This window comes from Onychomys torridus, chromosome 19 (genome assembly GCF_903995425.1).
Source record: "Onychomys torridus chromosome 19, mOncTor1.1, whole genome shotgun sequence".
Taxonomy (NCBI): domain Eukaryota; kingdom Metazoa; phylum Chordata; class Mammalia; order Rodentia; family Cricetidae; genus Onychomys; species Onychomys torridus.
In genome coordinates, this window is record NC_050461.1 from 47,177,409 (window position 1) to 47,203,290 (window position 25,882).

At 43.6% G+C, this 25,882-nt stretch overlaps 1 protein-coding gene across 4 annotated transcripts in view; it reads left to right on the top strand.

Annotated features, from left to right (window-relative positions):
• Plekhg1 (pleckstrin homology and RhoGEF domain containing G1) overlaps positions 1–25,882 on the top strand; it is a 213,740-nt gene that overhangs the window by 143,125 nt on the left and 44,733 nt on the right. For all 4 annotated transcript variants that reach the window (XM_036168921.1, XM_036168922.1, XM_036168925.1 and 1 more), the window contains one exon: positions 16,980–17,080. In XM_036168921.1, the coding sequence (XP_036024814.1) occupies positions 16,980–17,080 (101 nt within the window). The remainder of the gene's footprint in view (positions 1–16,979; positions 17,081–25,882) is intronic.

Consider the following 25,882-nt stretch of genomic DNA (forward strand, 5'->3'; position numbering starts at 1 on the left):
TGGGGTTGATTTAATGGACAAAGCTCCTGGTCTGGTATCTGGGCTCATGTGACAATCAGCTGTGTGTCCAGAAACAAATGGCCAGTCTGATGTCAGCTTCTCTCCCTATAAATGAGTCTAATTCAGAAAGCCCCAATCTACAGATGACTGGCAATCGCATCCCCACCAGCCTCAGCTCTCAAGAATGTAGCCCAGACACAAATGTGTCTTTTGAGCTGCCAAAATAGATATTTCCAACACTAGACAGTAAACCCTGTGTCTTTACCCAAGAGGCCCAGGCTGTCACTGAGAGCCTATTTACCCTACGTGTCTAAAATAAGCTTAATTACTTGGTTTCATAGCCTAAGGCAAGTAGAGGGCTGAGGTGGATGTGCCAGCATCAGCAAGCCGGGGAAAGACTTCCTCAAATGACTGAAGTAAAGACTCTGTGGAATGAGTGCAAAATCATCTCAATCACACTGGTGAATGTTGTTAGTGAATTAAAGTCCAGACAAAACTGAAGTGTTCTTTTCTTTAAGAGTTACCTATTTTATTTTATGTGTATGAGTATTTTGCCTGTGTGTGTGTAAGAGTGTGTGTGTGTGTGTGTGTGTGTGTGTGTGTGTGTCTGTACCACATGCATATGTGCCTGCTGCCCAAAGAGGTCAAACCAGTGTGTCAGATCCCCTGAAATTGGAGTTATGGGTGGTTGTGAACCACCATGTGGGTGCTGGGAACTCTGCAGGAACAGTAAAAGCTTGTAACTACTGCCATCAATCCAGCCCCCTTTCCGATAGATCTCACTGGCAAGACGTGGTCATGTTGTGATGGCTGCAGCAATCTGACATATGTTGTCTGATGTTTATCTTTCACAAATAAAATAAGGCTCTCTAATTAACCTTTAAAATATGTTTTAGTGGTAATAAAGCTGACACAATTGAACGTCGAATCCCCGGATGCCAGCAGTAAACACACTTGCAGCATTGTGTCATCGTCACTATTGTCCATTCCCAGAACTTGGTTACCATCGCAGCCAGCAACTCTGGACCAGATAAACAGTAGTTCCAGGGGCTGAGATGGCTCAGTGGGTAAGAGTGTCTGCTCTGCCAGCGTGAGGACCTGAGTCTAAATTACCAGAACCCACATTGGAAGGGAGGGAGGGAGGGAGGGAGGGAGGGAGGGAGGGAGGGAAAGAAAGAAGGAAGGAAGGAAGGAAGGAAGGAAGGAAGGAAGGAAGGAAGGAAGGAAGGAAGGAAGGAAAAAGCCAGGCATGATTGCATGTACCTGTAACCCTAACATTGGGAAATGGAGACTGGCAGATCCCAAGGGCTCTGTATGCAGCTAGCAGAGCTGAAGTCGCAAGCTTCCTGTTCAGTGACTGATAATGACAGTCGAGTGATGGAGGAAGTCACCCAACATCCCGCTCTAATCTCAGAGTATACATCCATATATACAGACAGGCACACATGTAAGTACAACCTGCTGAGTCCATTTTTGCTCTTCACGTGTCTGTGGTTTCAGGGCTGATAGCTTTGTGTTAGATAACCAGTCAGGGGACTCATCATTGCTGGGCAAGATCAATTAATTCTCCCTCTCTCAGCAGCCATAAGCTGCCTATTGTTAGTTCTCTGTCCAGAGGTGGGATCTTCAGGATCAAAAATATTTTCACGCACTTATCCAGCACCAAAAATGAAATGGCGTCTCATAAAAAGGAAAATAAATTTCTATAAGGAAAGGAGAGGGGGCTCTGGCAGGGACGGACACACAGTGCGAAGCTGTGGGCATCACTCATAAGAAATAAAGCTCAGTGCTTCTTGTAGAGGCTGTTTGCTTTATCAAACCGATCTATAAAGAAAGCCATTCAAAAGGGGGTCACGGAGAATGGAGAATGGATGATGTATGCTAAGATTTTTCCATAAGCTGCCTTCAAAAGTGTGTGTGTGTGTGTGTGTGTGTGTGTGTGTGTGTGTGTGTGTATGTGTGTGTGTGTGTTGGGAGAGGCCATTCTTTATCCTTTAAAATATTTCCTTTTGTTATTTTTAATTAACACGCACAATCACTACCCTGTTGCTGTAGATTAGGCCTTCTGCATCACAGGGGTTGGTGTGAGATTGGAGCCATTACCGCAAAGTGCTTGAGTTAATAATATTAATCTTTATGAAACTAATTTCAAACAATCATTTATCGTGAAAATAAAACTACATGCATTTTAATTAGGGAATTAATGAAGCTTGCTCCGAGGTTAAAAAAAATATCTTTCTCTTGCTGAGACAAGAGAAGCTTCGGGTGTCTCTTCTGTGTTGGAGCAAGTCTTGCTTTGTGCTAGCACTCAGGCTACCAGCGATCTGTAAGTGGGAGGAGAGTAAGGCCTTGGCAGCGAGCTAGCCCACAATAGATGCAGAGCTGCGGGGCCCAGGGCCCCTTTTGTTCCGTTTTGCACAAAGCAGGGGATAAATCACTCCCCCTGGGGTCTGTTTAAGGCCCGGACAATGGTGTTGCAAAGGGTGGAGTTAATCTACTTTTGATTAGAAAAGCATTTCTTTTCTTGCAGGGAGGCAGGAGTTCAGCCCGTGTAGGGGAAGAGTTAAAAAGGAGAAGCAGGCCTGAGAGCCTTTGTCAACTTCCAGGGATGGGGTTGTAAGAATTGTCCCCTGTGACAAAGGGGGGAGCGCAGGAGGAATGTTGAGCTGGGTTGAAATTCTATGCAGCTCCTGCCACTGCCAGAGAGTGACGGGGCCTCCTTTAACCCTTGCCTCTCTGGCTCCCTTTACCCTGGTAGCGGAAGCTCACACTGCCAAGATTCATTCTGTCCCTCGTGATGGATAAGCGGGAGTGCAGTTCTCTTACCATTCTGTGGGAGAGCGAGAGCTCCAGAGAGACTTTCGAGCTCATGTGAAGAATATCCGGGAATTACTAATACAACCATCAGGGACAGCACCCGATGCACTGAGGCGCGGGGTAAGAAGGACCTTGGAAGAATCTGGAAGGCTGAGTTAGCTAGGTGTTTTAGTTTGCTTCCTCCTATTGCTGGAAGCAGACACTGGAGCAGAGAGCATGGAGGATTCCTACGGCTCACATTCACCTTTCTTGAAGCTCCAGGGAATACCTGTCCAGTGGTGGTACTACCCATAGTGGGCTGGGTCTTCCCATGTCAATCATTAATTAAAAAAAAGAAAAGAAAGGAAGGAAGGAAGGAAGGAAGGAAGGAAGAGGACCACATACTTGCCTACAAGCCATCTTGTTACTCAGAATTTAAGAGACAGTATGGCAGAGAGACAAAGATGGTGAGATTGGAGAGTAGATACACTCACAGGACAAGATTTTCCTAGGTGATATTGGACAGAGTGTGGCACTTGAGGCCAGAGGCAGAGTTCATCGTGGAAGGTCTCACTGCATGTGGGTTCCAGGCACAGTATGATGCTAGCTAGCACACCAGCCTGCCAGTCATCCCCTTCTGAGTCCTGAAGAATGCTGATTATTGACATCTTTTCAAGACTCCATTGCTTTAGCTTTTTAGTGGGAGCCATACAAAGCCAAGCCTTCCATGGCTGACTACCATAGCCTTGTGCTGGGTGTCTGGCACCAGGGCCTCTGCACACACTGGCTAGTGGCAGTAGTCCCAGTGTGGCCTTCTGGCTCTCGGTTTCCTCCTCAAAAAACACTGAGGAGTAGGGAAGATCAGACCACTTTTGGTTCAAACTCAAACAGACTCTATTTGCATGCTGAAAATGTATAATTAGCTCTGGTCCCATACTCTCCCCTACCACCCATGTCAACAATGGTAGTGAAGTGCTTGCTACCAACCATCTATGGTAGGAGATGGTCCCGTAATTGTTGGGAAGACACAGCATAAAGAGCCCTGTTACCCATCCGTGTGACTCAGGAAAGCTGAGCTATCCTCCTCCACCTTTTTGTCTCCTAGATAATTCGATCCAGGTAGGCCCTACCTTGGTGGCCATTTGAAACCTTATTTTGTGTCAGGGTCAGAGTTCCAAGAAATTCGGCACAACAAGAGGCTTTGTCTTTAAAGTTGTTTCTTCTCTTGGATGAATGAACCCTGAGAACACATATTAGGAGAATTAACTACATTGCTGTTACAGGCTTCATAGACTAGTTGGGGGGAGATGCTCTAATTTATCAAGTCACTGATAGGATTCAACTGCCTAATACAAGTTAAGCATGTGATAACTGGAAATGTATATGTGGAAAAACCATTACTTTTGTGAATGGGCCATTACTTGGTCTTTTTATTTCAAAATTCCTAGAATTAATTTCTGGATAGGCTGTAGGCCATTATTGGTTTGGTGGCCTGGGAGTATTTTGGCTTCTGAAATCACTAGTCATTTTTCTGACTAGTGAAGCTTGTAAGCCACTCATGTAGTAAAGTGAGATGCAGAACTCATGAAGAGTGTTAGAGCACCATTGAAAGAACATGTGAGAAGATATGTCTATGGCCTGTGTTACTCTGAGATGTTTACAGTGCTTCTATGCTCCTCTGTGACACAGTGGAACACACCAATACACAGTGACAGAATGCCTTTGCATGCTGGTCCTGAACCCCCACGTATACCTGTCCATATCAGTATGGCAACATCTCCTTTTGACCATAGCTGTGCTGGTCAAAAGTGGTGTCATTTCTTTCTTCACTGTGGTATCTCTGGGTCTTCTTTCAAGATGGGATGCCAAACCCTCCAGCCTCAAAACACAGAGTTTTCAGGCTCTTATCATGGAACTGGTTTTTGTTTTGTTTTGTTTTGTTTGTTTTTTCTTCACTTGAAAATTAGCACAGTATTGAAACTGTAGGTGGTGGGCAGAAACAGCTGTATGTCCTAAAGGAGTTGAGAGCAGATGTTCATGAGAAGGAAGGAAACCTATCTATGCATGAGCAGGTCAGAAGACACAGTAGAGTCTGAGTGTCAGATGGGGGGGGGGGTGGAAAACAGATACGGTAGAGATTAGCTGATGAAAAATCATACCAGGAGTGAGTGTGTATGAACATCTGACAGTGAAGAGTTAAATGTGTAAATGGGAGTGGCAGGAAGTCAGATGCAGTCTGTAGTAGTGAGGGTGGTTGTGTTGGACAGATTCCTAATAAAAACTGCATTTAACCCCTAGAATAAACCAGTAGCAAGCATCCCTTTTGTTTAAAGATACATGTGAACAAATAAAGCCTTTGACGTGGGGTGCAGGGTTTCCATGCTTGGCTGGCCAGCGGATCCTGGTGTACACATGACTTCATAATTTATTCCCTGAGTGACCCTGGAAGAGTGATGGAAACTTTCTGTGCTTCCAAAGAAAGGGAATCAATAATGGCTCAGGGTGTGGTGCAAATGAAATGAGACAATGTATATGAAGCAGAGAGTTGATACCTAGCAATAAATCTGAGAATAATGATGGTAATGATAATGAATAGCCATGAAGGGAACCTAAAATTCTAATTATCTTCTAATGTACTCTTATTTTAGTGATGTTTAATTTTTCCAAAATAAAAAAAAAAATCCCTTTGGGTTTTATTTAATTTTTCCTAAGTACCATGATTCAAATAGTACCAGTCATCCACTGCCTGTGATTGAAATGAGTTGACATCTTATTTTCAAGTATTTAAAATTATTGCCAACATATCTCATCTGTCTAATATGTCCTTGGGTGTCCACATTTCTCCTTTGAGGATGTAGCCTTTTCTGATTGCATCTGTCTGCTTCCTTACCTAGTTTGGTACTAGGAAAGTCAAAAGCAAGTTTAAAAAAAAAAATGCTGTGTAAAGTCAACTAGGTAACAAAGAAAGAAGAAGAAGAGGTGGAGGAGAAGAAAGACAGACAGAGGGAGATGAGTCAGGCCAGGTGGTGGTGGACCATGCATGCCTTTAATCCCAGCACTCAGGAGGTGAAGGCCATCCTGGTCTACAAAAGTCTACAAATCAAGTTCTGGGACAGCCAGGGCTACATGAAGAAACCCTGACTCAAAAACAAAACAAACAAGAAAAGGATGAATCGCAAGAAAGCAGTTACTTAGCCTCCCTGCTTACCTATGTCAAAAGGCAAAATACAACAAAATTGTCTTGAGGCTCTTAATTGGTTTTGACTTGGACTTGGAGAACCAGGTCCTTATTCCATAAAATGGAATGTGTGTGCTGGTGAGCCAAACTGATGAGCTTTTATAGACAGAAAAGGGGCTTAGCAGAGCAGAAACAGAACAAAGGCAGGTTGTTCCAACGTTACTGTCCTCATGGGTTTAAAATAAAAGGAAGCTAGTTTGCATGCTAGGGATCTCTTGGTTTTTTGGAAGCCAGTGCCCAGCAGAAATGACTCCACTCTGGTCTGGTCTACTGGTGACTAGGGTTGGAAGCATGTCCCAAACAGCAGCCTCCTACACATTTATTCTTCCCCCTATCTGGTCAGTGCCCATGGGGAGCTGGGGCCTGTGCCTTTCTCTAGAGGATTCAAGTAGACACCCCGGTAGCCATGTTGAAGATTTTTTAATGCCATTAAATTCTAAATTAAGCTCTACCCAAAGGTATATAGACTGCCTCAGAAATGCTTTCCTGTTTTGTTTTGTTCATCTATTGGTAGCTAGAAATATTGATATTATTAAAGGAATGGAAAGTTATGGGAAAAGGTAGTTGGCTTCTCAACAGCATTTCTTCAGGGTACCATGTGTCTACCCTTATTTTAACAAGAGCTTCTATGTGAGAATGTGGTTGGTGTCCTTTGAAAACTTTAAGCACATTTTAGGGTAGGGATGTTTACATATTTGTATTTGTGAATGTGGAAAGGAGAGTAATGTGTTTGCACATGTGGGTAGAGACCAGAGATCAGCATCAGTGTCTTCCCCTATCACTCTTCACCTCATTTTTTGAGACAGGGTGTCTTACTGGACATAGGGTTCATGGATTCTGCTAGACTGGCTGGCCTATGCTCCAGTGATAGCTACAATGATCATGAGAGGTGAAGGAAAAGATAGCCACCCTGAGCGCTAAGAACTCTTAACATATTAGGCAGAATGAGTAGCACATTGTGTCTGTAATACAAGCTATTGGGAAGCTGAGGTGAGAAAATCACAAGTTCCAGTCCACCCTCGGCCAATAGCAAAACCGTGTCTCAAAAACTGCACGAAGAAATGAACATTGAATCGATTTTTATAAGCCTCTGCTCTGCAGACTCTGTTCTGCTTAAAAGCTTTAGGAGAAAACCAGTCCAAACTTCCCTAGCTGTAGTACTTATTATTCTACCCAACGGGTCTGTTTTTAACAAAATCCATGCTCCCTCCTTCTTCTCCGAGCTTCTCTTTCTGGGGAGAGCTGCCAGCCTGCCCCCCCTCCACCTCCCCACTCCCCGTTCCAGCAGGTCTAGTGTCTTATCTCCTCTTAGCAACCCTGTTCAGAGGGAGGGAGGGAGACAATAGAGAGCCCTGAGCGAGTGCCATTTGTCACAGCTTGACTAGAGGGCCATTCCTGGCATTTTTCACTGGTTTCGTGTAGTGAAAATGCTATAGAAAGTAAATGAGGCTGAAACCTCCAGGTTTATTACTCTTTTATCAAAACATCTCTGAGTCCTTAACAGATGCCCCCATATTGTCAATAGGACCAGCCTCCCTGTGATAGATTAGGAAACCTGAAATGAGACCTGACCTAATGTCAGCCAAGGAGCTGTCTCTAACTCTAATGTTGGCTGTGTGCTCCCCCACCCACTCTGTCCTTCTCCCTGTCTCCTCTTTTCATCCTTCATTTTGTTTACTTTCTTTCCCCCTCTTTCTCTTCTGCTTCTTTTTCTCCCTCTCTCTTCCTTCCTTCCTTCTTTTCTTTTTCCCTTCTTCTTCTTCTTCTTCTTCTTCTTCTTCTTCTTCTTCTTCTTCTTCTTCTTCTTCTTCTTCTTCTTCTTCTTCTTCCTCTTCTTCTTCTTCCTCTTCTTCTTCTTCCTCTTCTTCTTCTTCCTCTTCTTCTTCTTCCTCTTCTTCTCCTCCTCCTCCTCCTCCTCCTCCTCCTCCTCCTTCTCTCTCCTCCCTTCAGAGATACAGGAAGATCTCAGCTGTGTTCCATGCCCATGGCACTCCCCACCCTGTTCTCTGTGGAAGCACAGGCTTTGTGCCATAGACTTGAGACAGCATTGTCTCCTTGGTGCCAGCTTTTCCTTATAGAGCTGCTGAGACTCTCAGCTCCCATTCCTTTGATGGTGTCTTCCTCCCAAATAAGCGTTGGATAGAGAAAAAGATGGACAGATATGGGCCTGCATATTAGACTTCTTAGACATCATCTGCTAACCACAGCAAGGATTTCCACTGTAAGATTGTTCAGTGGTTTATTTGGGGGCACGGGGGGGGGGGGAATTAAAAGTTTATGTACTTTGAAAATAGATTCTTCACTGCTTTCAAAGGACTTTGTGAGTTATGCTTATCCCACTCAAGCAATCATATTGCCACTTACATTTTAATTGTTTCCTCCCTTTTTGTTTTTGCCTTGTGTGTGAGGGGGTGAGTACCTACAGGGACAAGGATTGCATTATCATCTTTCCTGAACATTTTCCTCCCCCTACATCAGGACCTAATGCATAGAGAGCATGCGCCTCCAAGCTTTACTGAATACATTATAATAACATTATTGGATGGAATCTTATATTCCAGGCTTCCCATTTCCTGCTCTCTCCTGTGTCAACAGCCTGTCCACGGATGCACAAGTGACAGATGGACAGGTGACAGGAGGACAGATCAGTCTCCACCCACCCACCCTCCTGCTCCTATGCCCCCTTCTTCTCCAGCAAACATCTCAGATCTTCCACCATTCTATTACCCCTCTTCCAAATGGTCAATAGCTCCTTCTAGCATCGAACGGAGCTAGACATTCATTTCCACCCAACTTCCCTGAGATTGTTTCTGGGAGAGGTAAGGGGTATCATGGCAGGCTTGTGCTTTGGGACTCTTACAGTCCAGGGAATCCCCTCTCCGTCACCTTTTCTCAGGGCCTGATCTCCATCCCTGTGGACACTGCATTCTGAAGTACCCAAAGTCTTGCATCTCCGATTTGCAGGAGCTATTTGATGCTCCTCCTAAGACAGAGGACTCCTGAGAGGCTCTCTTCTGCTAGTACAGGCTGCTGGTCTACTGAGATTGGAGCGTCCTGGCCCTGAGATCCCCTGAAATCACTTTCTCATAAGCAGTCACTTGTGTGGGCTCTGACCCTGAAACACAAGATAAGTGTTAGCTCCAGCTTTCTGTTGATGGTCCCTAAGATGGACCCCAAATCTTCACAGATGAGCCAGAGCTCTCTTAATCAACTGCTCACAGGTCACTCCTGTCCTGGAGATTCCAAGAGATGTCCTTCAGTTATCACAACCTTAGCATGCCCAGGGCTACTGTGTTATTTTGACCCTAGACAAATGCTACCTTTGTTCACGTCCCTTAGGGATAGAGATTGAAGGTGACCATGTGGGGAATTCAGTCATAGAGACCTGTGATTCTAAGCCAGTCTTATGAGGCGTAGCCAACCCCAGGCATTCTGTGCAGAGGACAGTGATTACAAAATAGATGCCCTATTCAGAGTTTGGATCCTGATAGGAGCAGAGTACACGTCCTAGGCAAGCAAGGCCCTACTCTCTACATGTGGTAAGTCAAAGATAGGCCTTGTCTCCGTTCACCACAGATCCTCAGAGATGTCAGTGACTATTCCACCTTGGTTTGGGAAGTCCCTGTCAGAAAAGCCTCTAACTACCCTACTGTGGCTTCTGTAGGCCCACCACTTGGGACAAAGTGGAAAGGAAAGATAGAAAATAGCAGTTGCTGCCTAGCCCAGCTGCCTCCCTGCTGTGGCCCAACATAAGAGGCAAACAAGGGTCCTGTTTGCTCAGTGCCTGTCAACCCACCTGCTGCCTCAGTGGACAGTCAAGTGTCCTGAGGAAAGCTGGTAGAACTGCACATTCCTCCTCAGTGACAAAATGAGGAAAGATAGAGGGAAGCCCAGACTTCCTCATCCTGAAACCAGCGATGAGTAGACCAGTCGCTCAAACCATGCCTCTCATTGGACTCACTCCCCTCCCCCACCTTTCTCACTGCTACATGTCCCTGCTGTCAACCTGTCTCAGGTTCAGGCCATGCTCTGGGCTCCCTGCTCTGGTCTAAGCAGCCTCCCTGTGGTTGGATTTTGAGCACTGATGCTGGAGTGGTCTTCAATCTCATTGTATCCTCTGGTGGCTGCCACTGTTGCTAGGGGACTTGGGGTTCCCGCTTTTGGATTCTTAGTCTTGTTGATAAAAGAACTTGGAAATAGACATGGAAGGAAGCTCCGGGACAATGTTATGAGAGTCTGGGAGAAGAACAGAGCAGGCAAGCTGTAAATCTCAGCAGCTGCCAGGGGAAGGGAGACAGAGAGGAGGAAGAGAGTCATGCCACTTGAGAGAAGCCAGCATGGTAAGCCATGGAAGTCAACAGGCAGCTGCATGGCAGAAGCCAGTGCATGTCAAGCAGAGGGCAGTGGGAGCTTCAGAGGACAAGTGGGAAATCCCAGGGTAGCTGGGAAAGCATGCTTAGACTTCTGGCAAGCAACCAAAAGAAATGAAACAGGAGGAATGGAAAGGGGAAAGTAACACCTGTCTAAGTTAAAACTTACAAAGGGGCCAGACTCTGTATTGTGGCCTGATATTGATGTCATATAGTTAGATAAATAGATAGATAGACAGATTAATTGACAGATGCATTCATACATACATCCTCATATATATACATCCTCATTAAAGGACTAATTATTCTTCCCATCTTCTTACCATGGCTTTAGGCAAACTGGCCTTTCTGAGACTAGTTTTTGGCCAGGTGACTATCAGGCTCAGCTAGATTAACTCTTAAAGGAGACAATAATATGTAATGTCTCATCTTTGAAGTAGATGAGAGCATCTTGTCTCCTCCCAAAGCTAGGGTTATTTATTTCACTATTTTGACCAATAGGCTTGAAAAATGGCAAAGCTGGTGTTTATCTTTCTAGTGTTACCAAGGAAACAGGAAGTGGGGTCCAAAGTCAGCCATGAAGCATGTATCCATCCTCTGTGGTCTCCTCAGTTACTAATCCCTGTAACATCACCATCTGCACAGCAGGGGAGAGCATTCAGGATCTTCCCATCACTCCAATGCTCCACCTTCCAGGACTAGTGGGCTCCACAAGTCTTGCTCTCTATAATTAAACTCAACTCTGAGCCTCCTTCCCACCCGTGGCCAGCCCCTGTTACTTCCCCTCAGGGACCTGATGTTATTACCTGAGCCTCATTTCTAACTGCCTGTATGTTGTGGTCTCTCTCTCCTTTTCTCTGTATCCAAATACCTACTGATCCTCAGGGACTTGGTTACCCACCTCCTTTATGAAGCCTCTCTTCCTGTTATTGAAGTTTTTAGGATAATATCCTAAGCCCTAGAAACCCTAATAAACTAGGTTCAGCCACCTGTCCCAACTATGCCAATTAAAGAAACAAGTTATTACGGAATAATTTTTTGTGTACATTGTGAAGATATGACTTGCCAAGGCGCCTTCTGATTGGTTTAACAAAAAAGCTGACTGGCCAATAGCTAGGCAGGAAACAGTTACCTGGGAGAGTCAAACAGAAAGGAAGCTGGGAAGAAGAAGGGCAGAGTCACAGAGTCATCAGAGGAGGCAGAAGATGAATATGCCATGCTGAAAAAAAAAAAAGGTACTGACACGTGGTAGAATGTAGATAAGAAATATGGGTTAACTTAACATGTAAGAGCTAGTTAGCAGCAAGCCTAAGCTATTGGCTGAGCATTTATAATTGATAATAAGTTTCTGTGTGGGTTGGGGGTTTAGCTCAGTGGTAGAGCGCTTGCCTAGCAAGCACAAGGCCCTGGGTTCAATCCTCAGCTCAACAAAAAAGTCTCTATGTGTGGTTATTTGGGGAGCTGGCTGGCAGGACAGAGCTGACTGGTGGGACAGAGAAATTCTGCCTACAACAAGACATAGTGAAAAGCTGATAAACTGGGCTTATTTAAAGTAGAGACGTTGAGAAGAAGAATAAATAAAGGGGTCCAATAACTCTAGTCCATTGGGGAGCGTGGAGGGCAACAGGTATGTATAAATAAGTAATCCTGCTCAAGGTATGTCACTGCCATCATTGATTCAGCTTTTGGGTGATTGCCTCCTGGGAAGCAAGTTCCTCCTCTGGCTGGCACCAAGGCTTCAGCCTTTCTCTTCTCCCTAGTGTGGAAGTCCACCAAAATTTGATTCTTTGGAGTTCATTGTTTTTTCAGTAGTCTGGTAGCAGTAGTGTCTCTTTAAAAGGTCTTCTCTCCTGCCAAGGGTTATTATTCCTTCCTGGAATTGACCACTTCTGCATGTGATTCCCTTCTCTACTAAATATGTGCATCCTTCTCTACTGGACACTTATCAGTCATTTAGACAGAACTGTACAGGACCTGTTTGTTGACACATTTTCAGCTAGCCAGGGAGGGAGCTCCTTGAAGGGAAGGATCCATATGATTCAATTTGTAAACTCCTAGCTTGTAAAACAGAACTTGGCACCCACTCTTAATGCCCCCAGAAAGAGCAGCCAGAAGGACTGGCTGAGTGGAGTTGAGTGTGCTTTATTTAACACTGTAAATCGGCATACAAATATAGGTCACTCTGGTTTCAGTGGCATCCAGACACAGTACCAGGCGGTGGCCAGTGATAGCTTCTGGGAAATGGAGAAGATGCTTTCTCCCAAATAAAGAACATCATCGCCACCATCAAGAAAAAGGAAAACTGTAAGAACTTTATCTAAAGAATAGAGTGCAAAGTGCTAACAGGAGAAGCTGGACCAAAAAGTGCCACAGAAATCCACTGTGTAGGAGTTGATGTATAATCAAGAGGATCAGGAAAGAAGTTTCCAGTTTCCTTTCCCCAGTGGGATTATCTCCAAGCTGAAGAGAGTACAGGAGAAAATGGATCTAAAATATTGAGAGGCACTCTTGCTAACTTTCATGTAAATAACTATCTTTTCCTCATAGTGGTTTATCTCTAGTAAGTGCTAAGTGGGTTGTAACATTTTAAAACATGATCTCAAGGAAGAGACAGGTTAGAGGAGCCATTGACTAAATTTCTTTAAGTACCTTGTAGAAATTGTCCCAGCAATCTCTGTAGAACTCTCTATAACATTCTTTGTGTGTCTTTTGCGGCATGTTGATCTAGACCTGGATTTCTCCAACTGGTGTGTGTGTGTGTGTGTGTGTGTGTGTGTGTGTGTGTGTGTGTGTACGTGTGTGTGTGTGTGTGTGTGCGTGCATTATAGCTTTTGTCACCAAATACTGCATTTGTAAAATAATCAAACAGGGAAGAATAAAATATGCCAGTTATGGAGCTGAAGGTGTGGCTCAGTGTTTAAGAGCACTGGCTGCTCTGCCAGAGATTGAGTTTCATTCCTGGTACCCATGTGTCACCTCACAACTAGCTGTAACAACAGGTCCATGAACGATCAGATGCTCTCTCCTGACCTCCTAGGGCACCAGGCCTGCATGTGGTACATAGACATGCATGCAGGCAAAGCACTCATGCACAGAAAATAAAAACAGTAAACTTTTTAAAAATAATTTCAAACTTTAAAAAGACATGCCAGTTTTAGAAACAGATTTATTAATAAGCTAACAGACTGTCAGACTCATATCAAGGTGTCAACATGCTTCTTTAGGTTCTGTCTTTACATTGTGGTGGGTCAGAAACGGTTTGCAAACTGCCTCTTATCCACTCCCACACCTTGACAGGGACCAAGTTAGACTCTATTTTGATATTTTCAAATAAGGAAGCATTTTCAAATCAAAAGTCAAAGGAGAGCAGTCATGTACAAACTATTCAATGAAGGAGATCTTTAAGGACATAAGCTACTTAAAAACTAGATACTTTAAAGCAGATTTTTAAATCTCAGAAGGGAAACTGAGTGATAGCAAGTTCTCTTTTGAGTGTCTCTGTCTGTTTCTTCCTGCCCCCAAACCAGAGTGAATTCCCTCGTGGCCAAGAACTCCTTCCAGTGTAGACATCTTCTGTGGGTTGGTTGTACGCCATATGATAGCCATAGGTACTGACCTGAAGCCAATGAAACTAATGAGCAGTGTGATGGGCTCTCGTGGAGTTCACGGATGCCCTCGCTCTGTCATTTGAGCACAGAGTGAACTGTTATTAGGCTGAGCTTCCAGCCTCTCATTTTGGCTTCTGATGATTACAGCTGCCAGGCCAACACATGCTACACTAGTTTCCAGTAACTGGTTCAGGGTTAACGTCCCCTCTTTAAAAGACTTAATTATGGTCAGAGCGGGGAACAAGTTGTGGCCATATAACTTTGATCTGTTATCTAGAATGACCTACAAAAATGTGGACTCCTAATGGCCTATTTTCTCGACAATGTCAGAAAAGAAAGCAGCGTCTAAAATATAGTGTCTCTGCCATGAACTCTGAGTTTCAAAGTACTTTCCATTAGAGATTTGTTGAAAAGGAGCCACGGGCTTTGTCTCTAACCCCAGATGAAATTTTTCAAGGATTTTTACAGGATTTTTCCTTCACAGCCTGCTGTGGCCAATCATTTGACTCCGACATCTGGTCATCGTCCCAGTTGTACCCCCAGCTTGATGTGTTGGTATGGTCCAGGGTCTCTAGTTTAATTTCCTTAATTTTACATGCAAAATATTCCTTGAAAATGTCTCATTTGGGTCTGGGAAGGTGGCTTAGTGGTTAAGACCACTTGTTGCTCTTCCAGGGGACCCAAGTTTAGTTCCCTAACACCCATGTTCAGTAGCTCACAACTGCCTGTAGCTCCAGCTCTAGGGGGATCAGACATATCTGGCTTCCTTGGGCACCTGCGCTTGTGTGGACTACACACAAACCACACACACACACACACACACACACACACACACACACACATAAAAATAATAAAGTTCTTTAAGTGTCTAATGAAATGACATGCTAAGCTATTATCAAAAAGAAGCATGTGATGAAGTTGAGTATTAGACCATTTTTATGTGCCATGTGTAATTTAATAAAATACTAATTTGTTTTGTTTGGCCTCTCTTTGAGGAGGAGTGCATGCCTTGGGGTTCTGAGGACAACTCGAGGGAGTTGGTTCTGTCCTTCCGCCATGTGGGTTCTGCGGGGGAGGCGGGGCATGGTACTCAGGTCATCATCAGATTGATAACAAGCGCCTTTACCTACCGAACCGTCCCACTAGTTCTCAGTGAGTGTTTTTTTGGTGAAGAGCAGGTTGTACATGTTGTTCTAAAAGTACTATTGCTTCAATTCTGTCATGCGTAGCTGCTCTTGGCTGGACATTAACTCCCCTGCACAGACATAACTTCCTTATCCTTGTCCCTCTCCTGGGAGTGATAATAAGCTTAGCTTGGGGGGGGGGGGATTGTGGGGGGGGGTGCCAGCCAACTACACTGAAATCTTGTGAGCCTGCTTTCTTATGAGACGTTCGCTTCCAGGAAGGGAGGTGGGGGGGGGGAGGGGGAAGAGGGAATGAGGGGGTAAAAAAAAAAGCGATTACCAACAAAGCTTGCTTAAAAAGATAATCAAAGTCATGTATGGCAATACTTGTAGGCGGAAAGGGACCAGAAGGAAAGCATATTTGGTGTAGACAGTGACCTGTGCTACTTTAGGATGCTAACGACAAGACAATGCCTTTGCTGTTTACAGAAGGAACAAAACAAGTAGGTGTGGCTTAGGAAAAGGCATAGGAGAGCCCAGCTTCTCCTTCAGTGGGGTTCTTCTGCGCAGCCCCTTGTGGCCTGCTGGAAAATGGGATGCAGTGGGGAGCTGTGCTCTGTGGTCCCTGTTATTTTGCACACATCCCCCCCCCCCCAATGCTTGCAGATCGCATCTTGAACTTGGAAGGGAGTGGAGCTGCACTGTACAGTCCTGGGGAGGGGACCGTATTGATTTTTTTTTTTTTAATTTTACGTTATTTCAGCTGCTTCCACTTTTTGTTTTGTTTTTAATTCACTCCTCGCTTCCTACCGAGTCCACTCTTCAGCAATGGAGGGAGAGAGGAATGCTGAGTTATGAACTCTGGAGCACACAAGGAGCAGAAAGCAGTTTCCCCTCTTGGCAATCCAAACAGTGTCTGGGCTGTGTTGGTTTTAACCCTCTGTGGGTCTGACTGCTGTGGGACGTATTTAAGAGCTGATAAGTGTTAGGCATATAAAGTTATTTCCATTCCCCATGATTCATCCATATAATTTAACACACTTAACAAAAGTGAGTAATGTGTTAATTTTTTTTAAACTTTTCCCACATTGGCATGGATCTGGTTCTATATGTAAGTATCTGATACCTTTATACTTTAAAGATTGTCTTAAACAACTCTGAATTTTTATTTCTGATTTTTCATATATGACCAGCACATGTGAAATCCAAAGATCTACCTGGGGTATGGTTCTTCAAGTTCTGTCTGCTTTGGTTTTTGAGACAGGGTCCTCATTGGCCTGGGATTCGATAACTCAACTAGGCTGGCTAGCCAATGAACAAGCTCCAGTGATCCACCTGTCTCCACCTCCCCAGTGCTGGGATTACAAGCATGTGTTACATCATGGGCTTTTTCATGTTGGTTCCAGGGCTTGAACTCAGGTCCTCATGTTTGCACAACAAGCACTTCCCAACTGAGCCATACCCTGAGACCCCTGAATTATTTTTTTTCTTAAATCAAATAAATCATTCAAGGACATAGGAAATACCCTGCCCAAACTTTGACTTTATCACTAACCAGGACCAGCATCCATAGCAAGAAGCTCTGATAGATTAGGTAAATGGCGGGGGGGGGGTGGGTGGGGGGGGTGGGTGTACTTTAATGTAGGTCATGCTCTTTCTCCTTGGTAGAACTGCATGCTCTTTAATAGGTAAGTATTATACATCTGTCCTACTCTGTGGTAGAGGTAATGAGCACATTAGTATCATAATTATTTGAAATAGATGCCAGTGATTCATCTTGAATATTAAAAATGTCTTAGAAAAGATCAGGAGTCCTAAAGCATCCTTCTCATTGACTTCACAGGATTACCTCAAATGCATCAAGGACCAGACAAAACTTCCCCTGGGGACTGAAGATAGGGCTGCTCTTTTTGGAAACATACAGGATATCTACCACTTTAATAGGTAAGTCCATACACACAAGGTTGTTCTCCTGTAAGAACATTATGTATTGCTTATTGGGGCCAACGAAAATGAGCTCCTCAGAGGCAGGATCTACGTCTCCTGTGTCTTTTTGGGTCCCTGACATTTAGCACCAGCCTGGCTTGTAGGAGGCAGATTTCTACAGTGCTAACAGTCCAGCTCATAGGAAATGCCAAGGCTACATCAGGGTTTCACTTGCTTGATCTTGTAGACTCTGAGAACCATTTGGTGTCTTCTGAGCCCATGCTTCTCCTCCTGGGCCACCCACAGAAGCACCTGGGAAATTCTCCTTCAAAAACACAATTAGGGTATACAGTTGGTAGATCGCTTGCTGAGAATGCCTGAACCCTTAGGTTTCGTTCTCCGCACTAAATTAAACCGGGAGTGTTGGGCTCACCTGTGGAAGCAGGAGGATCAGAAGTGGAATGTCATCCTCAGCCACATAGTGAGTTCAAGGTCAGCCTGGGCTCCATGACACCACATCTCAAAACAAAAGAACAAGGAACAGCTGGCCTACATGGGATCGTACCCCTTCTTTAAAGGCTCAGGAATTTAACCGGGGACAGAAAGACTGTGAGAACAAGAGGTGGTGGGTGACTCCAAAGAAAGTACATTTTCTAGACACAGAGGGCCTGACTAGGTTTGAACTCACAGAGACTGTGACTGCATCATGCACTGGACCTGCACAAGCTAAAGCCAGATGAACTCTCAGCATGTAAGGCAAGTGGGCATGATGTCCCAGCCCTAACCCAGAAGCTAGTTGAAACTGGTTGTTGCTGGGAGAAGGAAAATCAGTTTTCTTCAACGGAGCGACACTGGGTATATCAGCCAAATTCCTGGGTGGACCCAGCACTCAGGAGTGGTCAACCAACACAAACCGGACTCCCCAGGGCTTGTGGTCTGTGGTTGTTGTTGTATTTAAAAGAGAGAAAGAGTATGAAGTTGGGTGGGTAGGGAGGTGACAGGGACTCAGGAGGAGTTGGGGAAGGGGAAAATCTGATCAAAATATACTGTATGAAATTCTCAAATAAATAAATAAATAAATAAATAAAAGCATTGTTTTTTTAAAGCAGTATTGAGACCCTACTTTCAGAAATTGACTCATTGGTCTTGGATGGGGCCACAGCATCAGAATTTTCTACATGGTCTTTAGGTATTTAAAATGTGGAGCCGCTACAGAGAAACACTATCTGGATAAATCAGCCCAGCAGTAAGACCATGAGAAACACATCAAAAACTGCAGAAGCCACACATGCTCACCAGTGATGTGTTGGTTTTATTGCAGGCCCCTATTTGGCAATCCCATGAGTCCCAGGAGAGCATCACTTTCCAGAGCCCACTAATGACATTGTGACCCAGAAAGATGCTGGATGCTGAGAGGTCCCCGCCTTAGCTCTTCTGTGGTTTGGCTGTAAACTGATGATGACAAGTACTTGGGGAGTAGTTCCTTTGTGCCAGAGGCCAGATAGCTTTAGAGGCATCATCCCTTCATCTACGTCATAGGGCTCACTCAGCCATGTGCCCTCCCGCATAGCAGAACCTGGCTCTTCAAGCCGTTTATGAAGTACAGAGAGCTATGGCTAACCTCAGGAGGGATTTTCACTCCTTAGAATTTAATTGTTCGTGTGTCTCCTTGTCTAAAGAAAGAAGGTGAGTTATCAAGTAAGGACTCAGTGGTGAGGCCTATTCTGCAAAAGCTGAAGAATTAGGAAGACCTTTCTATTCTTGAATCCATCCTCCTTTCTTTTCTGTTGGGTGTTCGTTGACCGTGAAAGCCATCCTGTCTAAAATATACCTGGGTCAGAGTAAAGGGATGCCCTGCTGATGATGTCCATACAAGGCATGGGTGAGGTCACACCGTGGCAACCCACTGTGTTCCTGCCAATGGCTGTGGCGATCACATTTGTATATTCTCTGTTCTTACAGTCCCTTAACCCTCTTAGCATCACTTCGAGGTGGAGAGAATGCAGTAAGACACACACACTTCATATGTGAGGAATCAGCCTTTGAGACCAGGAAGTAGCTCCCAAGTGTAGCACAAGCCTGGGCCACTCTGGATACTGCTTTTGTTCATTTCTAGTATCTTCCTATGTTTTGAAAAATATCTGTTGTTTAACTTTGCTGTTGAATCATCTGGGTTCTGTGGTTTGGTTAGTTGCTTGTTTGCTTGTTTGTTTGTTTGTTTGTTTGTTTGTTTGAGGCCGGGCCTCACTATGTAGGCCAGGCTATCCTCAAACTCACAGTCTTCTTATGGTGGCCTCCAGAGTGCTGGGGCTACAGGGGTTCACTCCCATGCTCAGCTACATACAGTAGAATCACCTCTTTTGTTTCGTCCCCATTTGTTTGGATTTCTGTCTTCTTATATCTAGAACCTAATTTATAATTTAAATGACCCTGCAGTTGTTAAGGTTGGGTAAGTAAGGACATCAATGTGACCTTTTATGTCACTGCTCGTGCATCTTTAATGATATTCCAATTGATTTCCAAGATGCAACTGTCTGGGGAATCATGACAGAACTTTAAGTAATAGACTCTAAAACTCTGTTGGTTAATCCCAGATTTTTTCAACATAGTGTTATAATATTGTGTCCAACTAGGTAAGATTTAAGTCTCCCAAATCAAAGGTGAAGGTTATATTTGCCTGAAAAATTCAGCTGAATGGGTTTTATTTTCAAAGGCATACAGATGGAGCAAATGTAAACATGCAAATCCAAAATACTCCAAATTGGAAACCTTTTGAACATGGGGAACAAGTTGAAAATTCCACATCTGACCTCAAGTCATGTGTCACAGCCGTAACACAGACCCACTGAAAACTCTACATAATTACCTTCAAGACGTTTGTATTATCTGGTAGATGAAACAACAGAATTCTGTGTTTAGATTTGAGTCCCATCTCCAAGATAAGGAAGGTGCTATGTCTATGCAGATATTTCAAACTCCAAAACACTTTTGGTCCTGAATATGTGGGTTAGGGAACCTTTGACCTGTATTTCCAAAGCACAGAAAAATATAGAATGGTATAATAAACTCCAGCTTCTTTGAAGCTTTTTTTTTTTTTGTACCATGTTTACTTTTTAAATTCCTTACATTTTTAAGACATTAAAAAATCTCACTGAAAACCTCTTCCATGTCCTTCTCCAATGTCATTCTGCACCATGTAGAGTGATATACTCAGGTGCTGGTAAACCAATTCTCTGGCATGGCAATGCAAGAGAAATCTGGAATCAATTGTCAGGTTATGTGACATAACTACTCCCATCCGTGTATCATCCTCCCCTAAATTAAAAACTGGAGAAACAATTGTCTTAGATGTCAAGAGCCTACGGCATCACTGAAGGAAAAAAGGAAAAGATGTAGGATCAGCCAAGATAAACCAGCTCTACCTGGATTTGTGTTTCATTGTAACTTACAATACAGTGCTTCATTACAAGCTGGGTTGCCTGTTTTCCTGTTGTGTTGCAGGACCCCAGGGACTCTCACATATTACACAGACGTGTGTTCCACCACCCAGCCACACACCCCAGCCTCAGGGTAGGAATTTTGCCATCATTACATATGTATCTGTTTGAAATATGTTACTTGCTTTCCTTGGTTCATACATGGAATAAATACTGTCAGACCCCTGCAGATTTTTTTTTTTCCACTCAGCATCATTTTTGAGCTTTATTTCTCCAGTTTGTACAACTGCCATGTGAGTCTTCTTAGAGTGGTTCTCTAGCTTGCATTGGGCCAGTTGCAGTGAGTTTTGGGGTTTTGTTTGTTTGTTTTTTGGGTTTTGGGGTTTTTTTTGTTTTTGTTTTTGTTTTGCTGGCCATTTAGATTTCTTCTGTGATTTTTTTTTTTCTGGCATATCCATCACCTGCTCTCTCTCATGTTGAAACTTTTTTTTTCTCTTCTCATTACTTCATAAGAGTTGTTTATCAATTCTGTGGACCGTGTGAGTTGCCAATGTCTTTTTTTTATTTTAAAAAAGACATGCCTTTTAACTTTAATGTAACTTCTCAGAAGATAAATTACACAATTCCCAACACAAAATACACTTTTGAAAGCAGGACGAGCGGGGTTGGGTTTAAAAACTATCTCCCGTTTTTGGGTGATAAGCATATTCATTTTTTCAAAGACTCCTAAAATGTTGCTTTTTCACATTTGTTTTTAATCTGCCTGAAGCTGATGGAGGTGGAGCTGATGGTGGTGGAGTGTTTGACGATTAGACCTAAGCTCTGATTGTACATGCCTAGCCAATGGTCCCATCCTCACTAGTTGAAATACACAAACTCTCCACACTAAGTTGCATTTCCTGTCCTCTGTATGCCAAGTTTACATGGGTGTGTGTGGGCCTGAGTCTGGGCTCTGAATCTTCTCTAGTCTACTTTTCCAACTGCTGGTGCCATGATGCCCATGGTGAACCCTCTTTGCTCCCCTTCAATACTGACTTAATTTCCCTTGACGTAGCCCTATTAAGAGGTTTTATTGTTATTGTTCATTAGGTTTTCAAAATTCATGCAGTACTCTGTTGATATTTTTATAAATCTAATGTTAAAAATGACATCCTTACATGACCAAGGCATCCTATCAACAGCTGCATGTCTCATCGACCAATTATTTATTTGCTTACTTGTTTATTTTTGAGACAAGATTTCATGTAACCCAGGCTGGCCTAGAACTTGCTATGTAGCCAAGGATGACCTTGAACTCTTGATCCTTCTGCCTCCACCTCACACATCCTGGGATTACAGATATATACCTGGTCCCATCTACCTTTTAAAATGTCATGTAAGGATATTTTAAACTTTTCTCCCATGCGGAAACATGTAGCTTTAATAATGAATTCCTAAAATTTTGTTTTTTCTAAAATTTTTTCTGTTCTTTTAATTAACTCTGTGCCCTCCACAAGGAATGTTTTGATTCTTCTGTGTGTCATCATGTCCAAGGAACTTTCCAGGCTTCCCTGTGATGTCTAACAATGGCTTGTAGATGCTTCTAGAATTCTATACAGTCATTCTGAAAATAAGGTGAATTATTTTGTTTCCTTTTTCAGCTCTTCTTCCCTGTGTCCTCTTCTTTATCCCACTGCTTTGAATCAACTTCCTCCCCCAATGTCACCGTCCTTAGCTTCATTTTGACATCATCGGAAGTACTTCCCTACTTATGAATTAAGTATAACGAAACTTAAACAAACGCTTTCCCACTTTGCTAGAGTTTATCAGAAATATCATGAATATTGAACATTACTGAAGGCAGAGTTTGGCTTTAATAAACTTAGTATATTATTTTACTTCTATGCATATTATGTGAACTGTATTGATAGACATTCTGATTTGAATCATACACATACATCATTACCAGAATAAACACCACCTGCCCATGAGACTTTCTATGCCTGTTTACTGATAAAATATTTTATTCCTTCTCATCAATAATATGATTTTTTTCTTTCATTGTCTTCCTTTCTGGTTTTTTTTTTTTTTTTAGCTGAGGATCAAACCCAGAGCCTTGCGCTTGCTAGGCAAACGCTCTACCACTGAGCTAAATCCCCAACCCCCTTTCTGTTTTGATATATCATGGGATTTAAATTGTTAAATCTCTCATCACAGAACGCAACTGAGACTTCATTTTGGTCTACTTTCCTAATGGTGACATCACTTACTGTATAACCACCACCCACCACTACCACCCACCCACCACCACCACCCCACCCCACCAGCCCTGAAATTGAAGTCTCTCGTTTGGTGTCTGGAATAAATCTCCAAATGGTCAGAAACTGGGTTGGTTCAAAGAAACCACTGGAGCCCTAAAATCCCCAAGCTTTAAAAAACTTGTATTGACAACCAAAGGAAAAACAAAAAACAAAAAGCACCAGTGCTCTTGGAATAGAGAAGATGTCTAAACTGTAACTGGAATCTCTCTTTAAGGATGAAGCATAAGGAAATGCAGGCAGTTCCTCCACATTGAATTTTTATGTCAAAATTGTTTCTTAGTGGATTAAGATGATCAAAGCTCAAAATAAACATCTCCGTTTTGCTTTGGGTCTTTGTCTTCACTCAGTATTCCTGCGCTGAGCCTTTACTGCGTGCAGAAGGCTGGACTGCGTCTTCGGACTCGGGCATGAATGACACCATTGTATAGCAGGGCAGTAAGTCCTGTATATACTCAAGAGATGAACAGGATGCTTTGAAGGAGCTGAGGACCATGCAACTAATTTCGTTCAAGAGTCTAGTGAAATCTTTACAAAATAAGCTAAATATGCTAAGTTAAAGAATATCTTGGCGCTATGTTTTTTTTTTTTTTAATGTAATGTAATGATTCATTGGGACATATAACAAGGCAGAGAGAGGTGGGACAGTTTTCTTTTTAGTACATTTTCAACCTACCACAGTGACTCCCATCTTTATACAAGGAATGGTAGGGATCTTTTTATGCGCAGTCTTCCTTAATGTTTCTAGTGGTGAGTTCCAGGACAGCCAGGACTGACTACATAGAGAAACCCTGTCTCAAAAGAGTTAAATAAACAAATAAAATAAACAACAACAAAAAGCCAAATGTATCAGTGAGCCTAATGTGACATTTTCCATTCCCATTTGCACATGAGTCTCTTTGGAAGCTATACATTAAAATGGCTTAATTAGGTGGTAGGAAAAGGAAATGTTACCTGGAGTCCAGGCCAACCAGAAGAGGAGAAGCCTGTTCCTGATCCTCATTCAACATAAAGCAGTATGACCTTGCAGTCATGATACAGCTCCTGTTCTCAGGTTCACAGCAGTGGGCAGAGAAAGTGTCCCATATAAGAAGATCTTGAAAGAGAACAAGGCTTTCGCTATTTGTCCACTAGGGCAAGTTCAGAGGCCTGAGCTCAAGAAGGAAATGATATCATTTTCTTGTTCGTGATCCCATTCAAAAGAGAAGACAGATTTAGAATAATGACTCAGGGGAAAGAGAACAGTCAGAGATTCTGAAAGCAAGATGGCTACAATCCGATTTTAGCCCTGAAAGCAATCTCTGACGCTCTGACCTCTTGGACGTGCCTATCTCATTGCCTACGCTGCCCATGAGGCTGTAATTCTGGGTGGCTAGTCCTGTTTCTGGTCTTGGTCAACTGCACTGAGGCCCTTGCTGTATCCCACAGTCTTTCTTCTATTCCTCCCAGTTACCTGTCTTCCTGAATCCTCACACTCTCCATTGTTCACCGACCTTTGCCACAACTTCCTTCCTCTGTCTCACACAAGAACCTACCAACCTCATTGTCTTGAATTTGGGGCCTCATTTCTTTAATGATTTCTTCCAAGTCTCTTTATGACCTCAAATAGCAATCACCTCCTCAGAAAATAAACTTCATGACCACCCAGCCCTCCACCAATTCCACCATGCCTTAGTTTCTCTCCTTTACTGACTTCAGACATATTGCTCTCTTTATTGACTTCACATTATGTGGTACCACGTGGTATTGACTATTTTATTAACATTGGTCACCTATGATCAGAACCCAGGTACATGAATCGTAAGCAGGACCTTTGTCTTCTTTACCTCAGAGAGTCTCATCACGCCCAAAGGGAAGTCTCTCCGTCATTTTTGAATAGCAAGCACACAGTTTTGTTTGGCTAGTAGCCCCAATGAAAGCGCAGGAGAGAAAGAACCCCTACCGTTCTCATTTACATTATGTTTATGTTATCCTAGTAAAAGGCTATGAAAGAAAGGTTGCCAGATGGTACCAAGAGGATCTCCCAGGTGGGTGTTGGAAAATTCCAGGGCATTCAATATCATACTTAAGTCTGCTGAGGAAATGCCTCCCTCAATAGCCATCCTTCTGATGGAGTGCAGAGGCAAGGTTTGGGAACCTTCCTTCTGTGCTTAGTTTTGCCATTAATTATGATCTGTGGAATCTAAGATAAGCAGCTTTCTCCTTATGGGCTGTGATATCCTCCCTGTAAAGCTGGATTGGGACTGTCGCTCTGTGATCCCAGCTCTGTAGTTCTCAAGTAGTAAATGCTGGTCACTCATGTATAGGTGAGGCACACCTAAAGCTCAAGAGACTTCCTCCTCCCAGCAAGTCCACTCTGGAGATAAAAGTTATGCTTGGAGAGAATGCTAGGAGCATAGAACTTAGAATGTGGGGGGTTATGCATAACCAGAGAATATTTCAAGGAAGCTCAGAAATAGGACGTTCTGACCTAGCGGTGGTGGCGCACGCCTTTAATCCCAGCACTCAGAGGCAGAGGCAGATGGATCCCTGTAAATTCGAGGCCAGCCTGGTCTACAGAATGAGTTCCTGGACAGCCAGGGCTACACAGAGACACCCTATCACAAAGAAAGGGAGGGAGGAAAGGAAGGAAGGAAGGAAGGAAGGAAGGAAGGAAGGAAGGAGGGAAGGAAAGAAGAAAGGAGGGAAGGAAGGAAGGAAGGAAGGGAAGGAAGGAAGGAAGGAAGGGAAGGAAGGAAAGGAAGGAAGGAAGGGAGGGAGGGAAGGAAAGAAAGGAAGGAAGGAAGGAAGGAAGGAAGGAAGGAAGGAAGGAAGGAAGAGAGAGAAAGTGAGTGTTCTGGGATCCTCTCAAAGTTCTTATCTCGCCCAGGCCCAAACCCTCCAAACAGAGCAATCTTCCCTTCCATAAATGAGAACACCAACCCCAGAGGCCTTGTCTTCCGCTCTTCTCTGTCTCCCACTTTCTCTCCCTCTCCCAATGTTCAGATCACAGAGACCAGGTTTCAACCGTCTCTCTTTTAATCACATCCGTCTTGCTATAAATAATAACAATTCAAATATCTAAGGGATACTAGCCAAAATAAAAA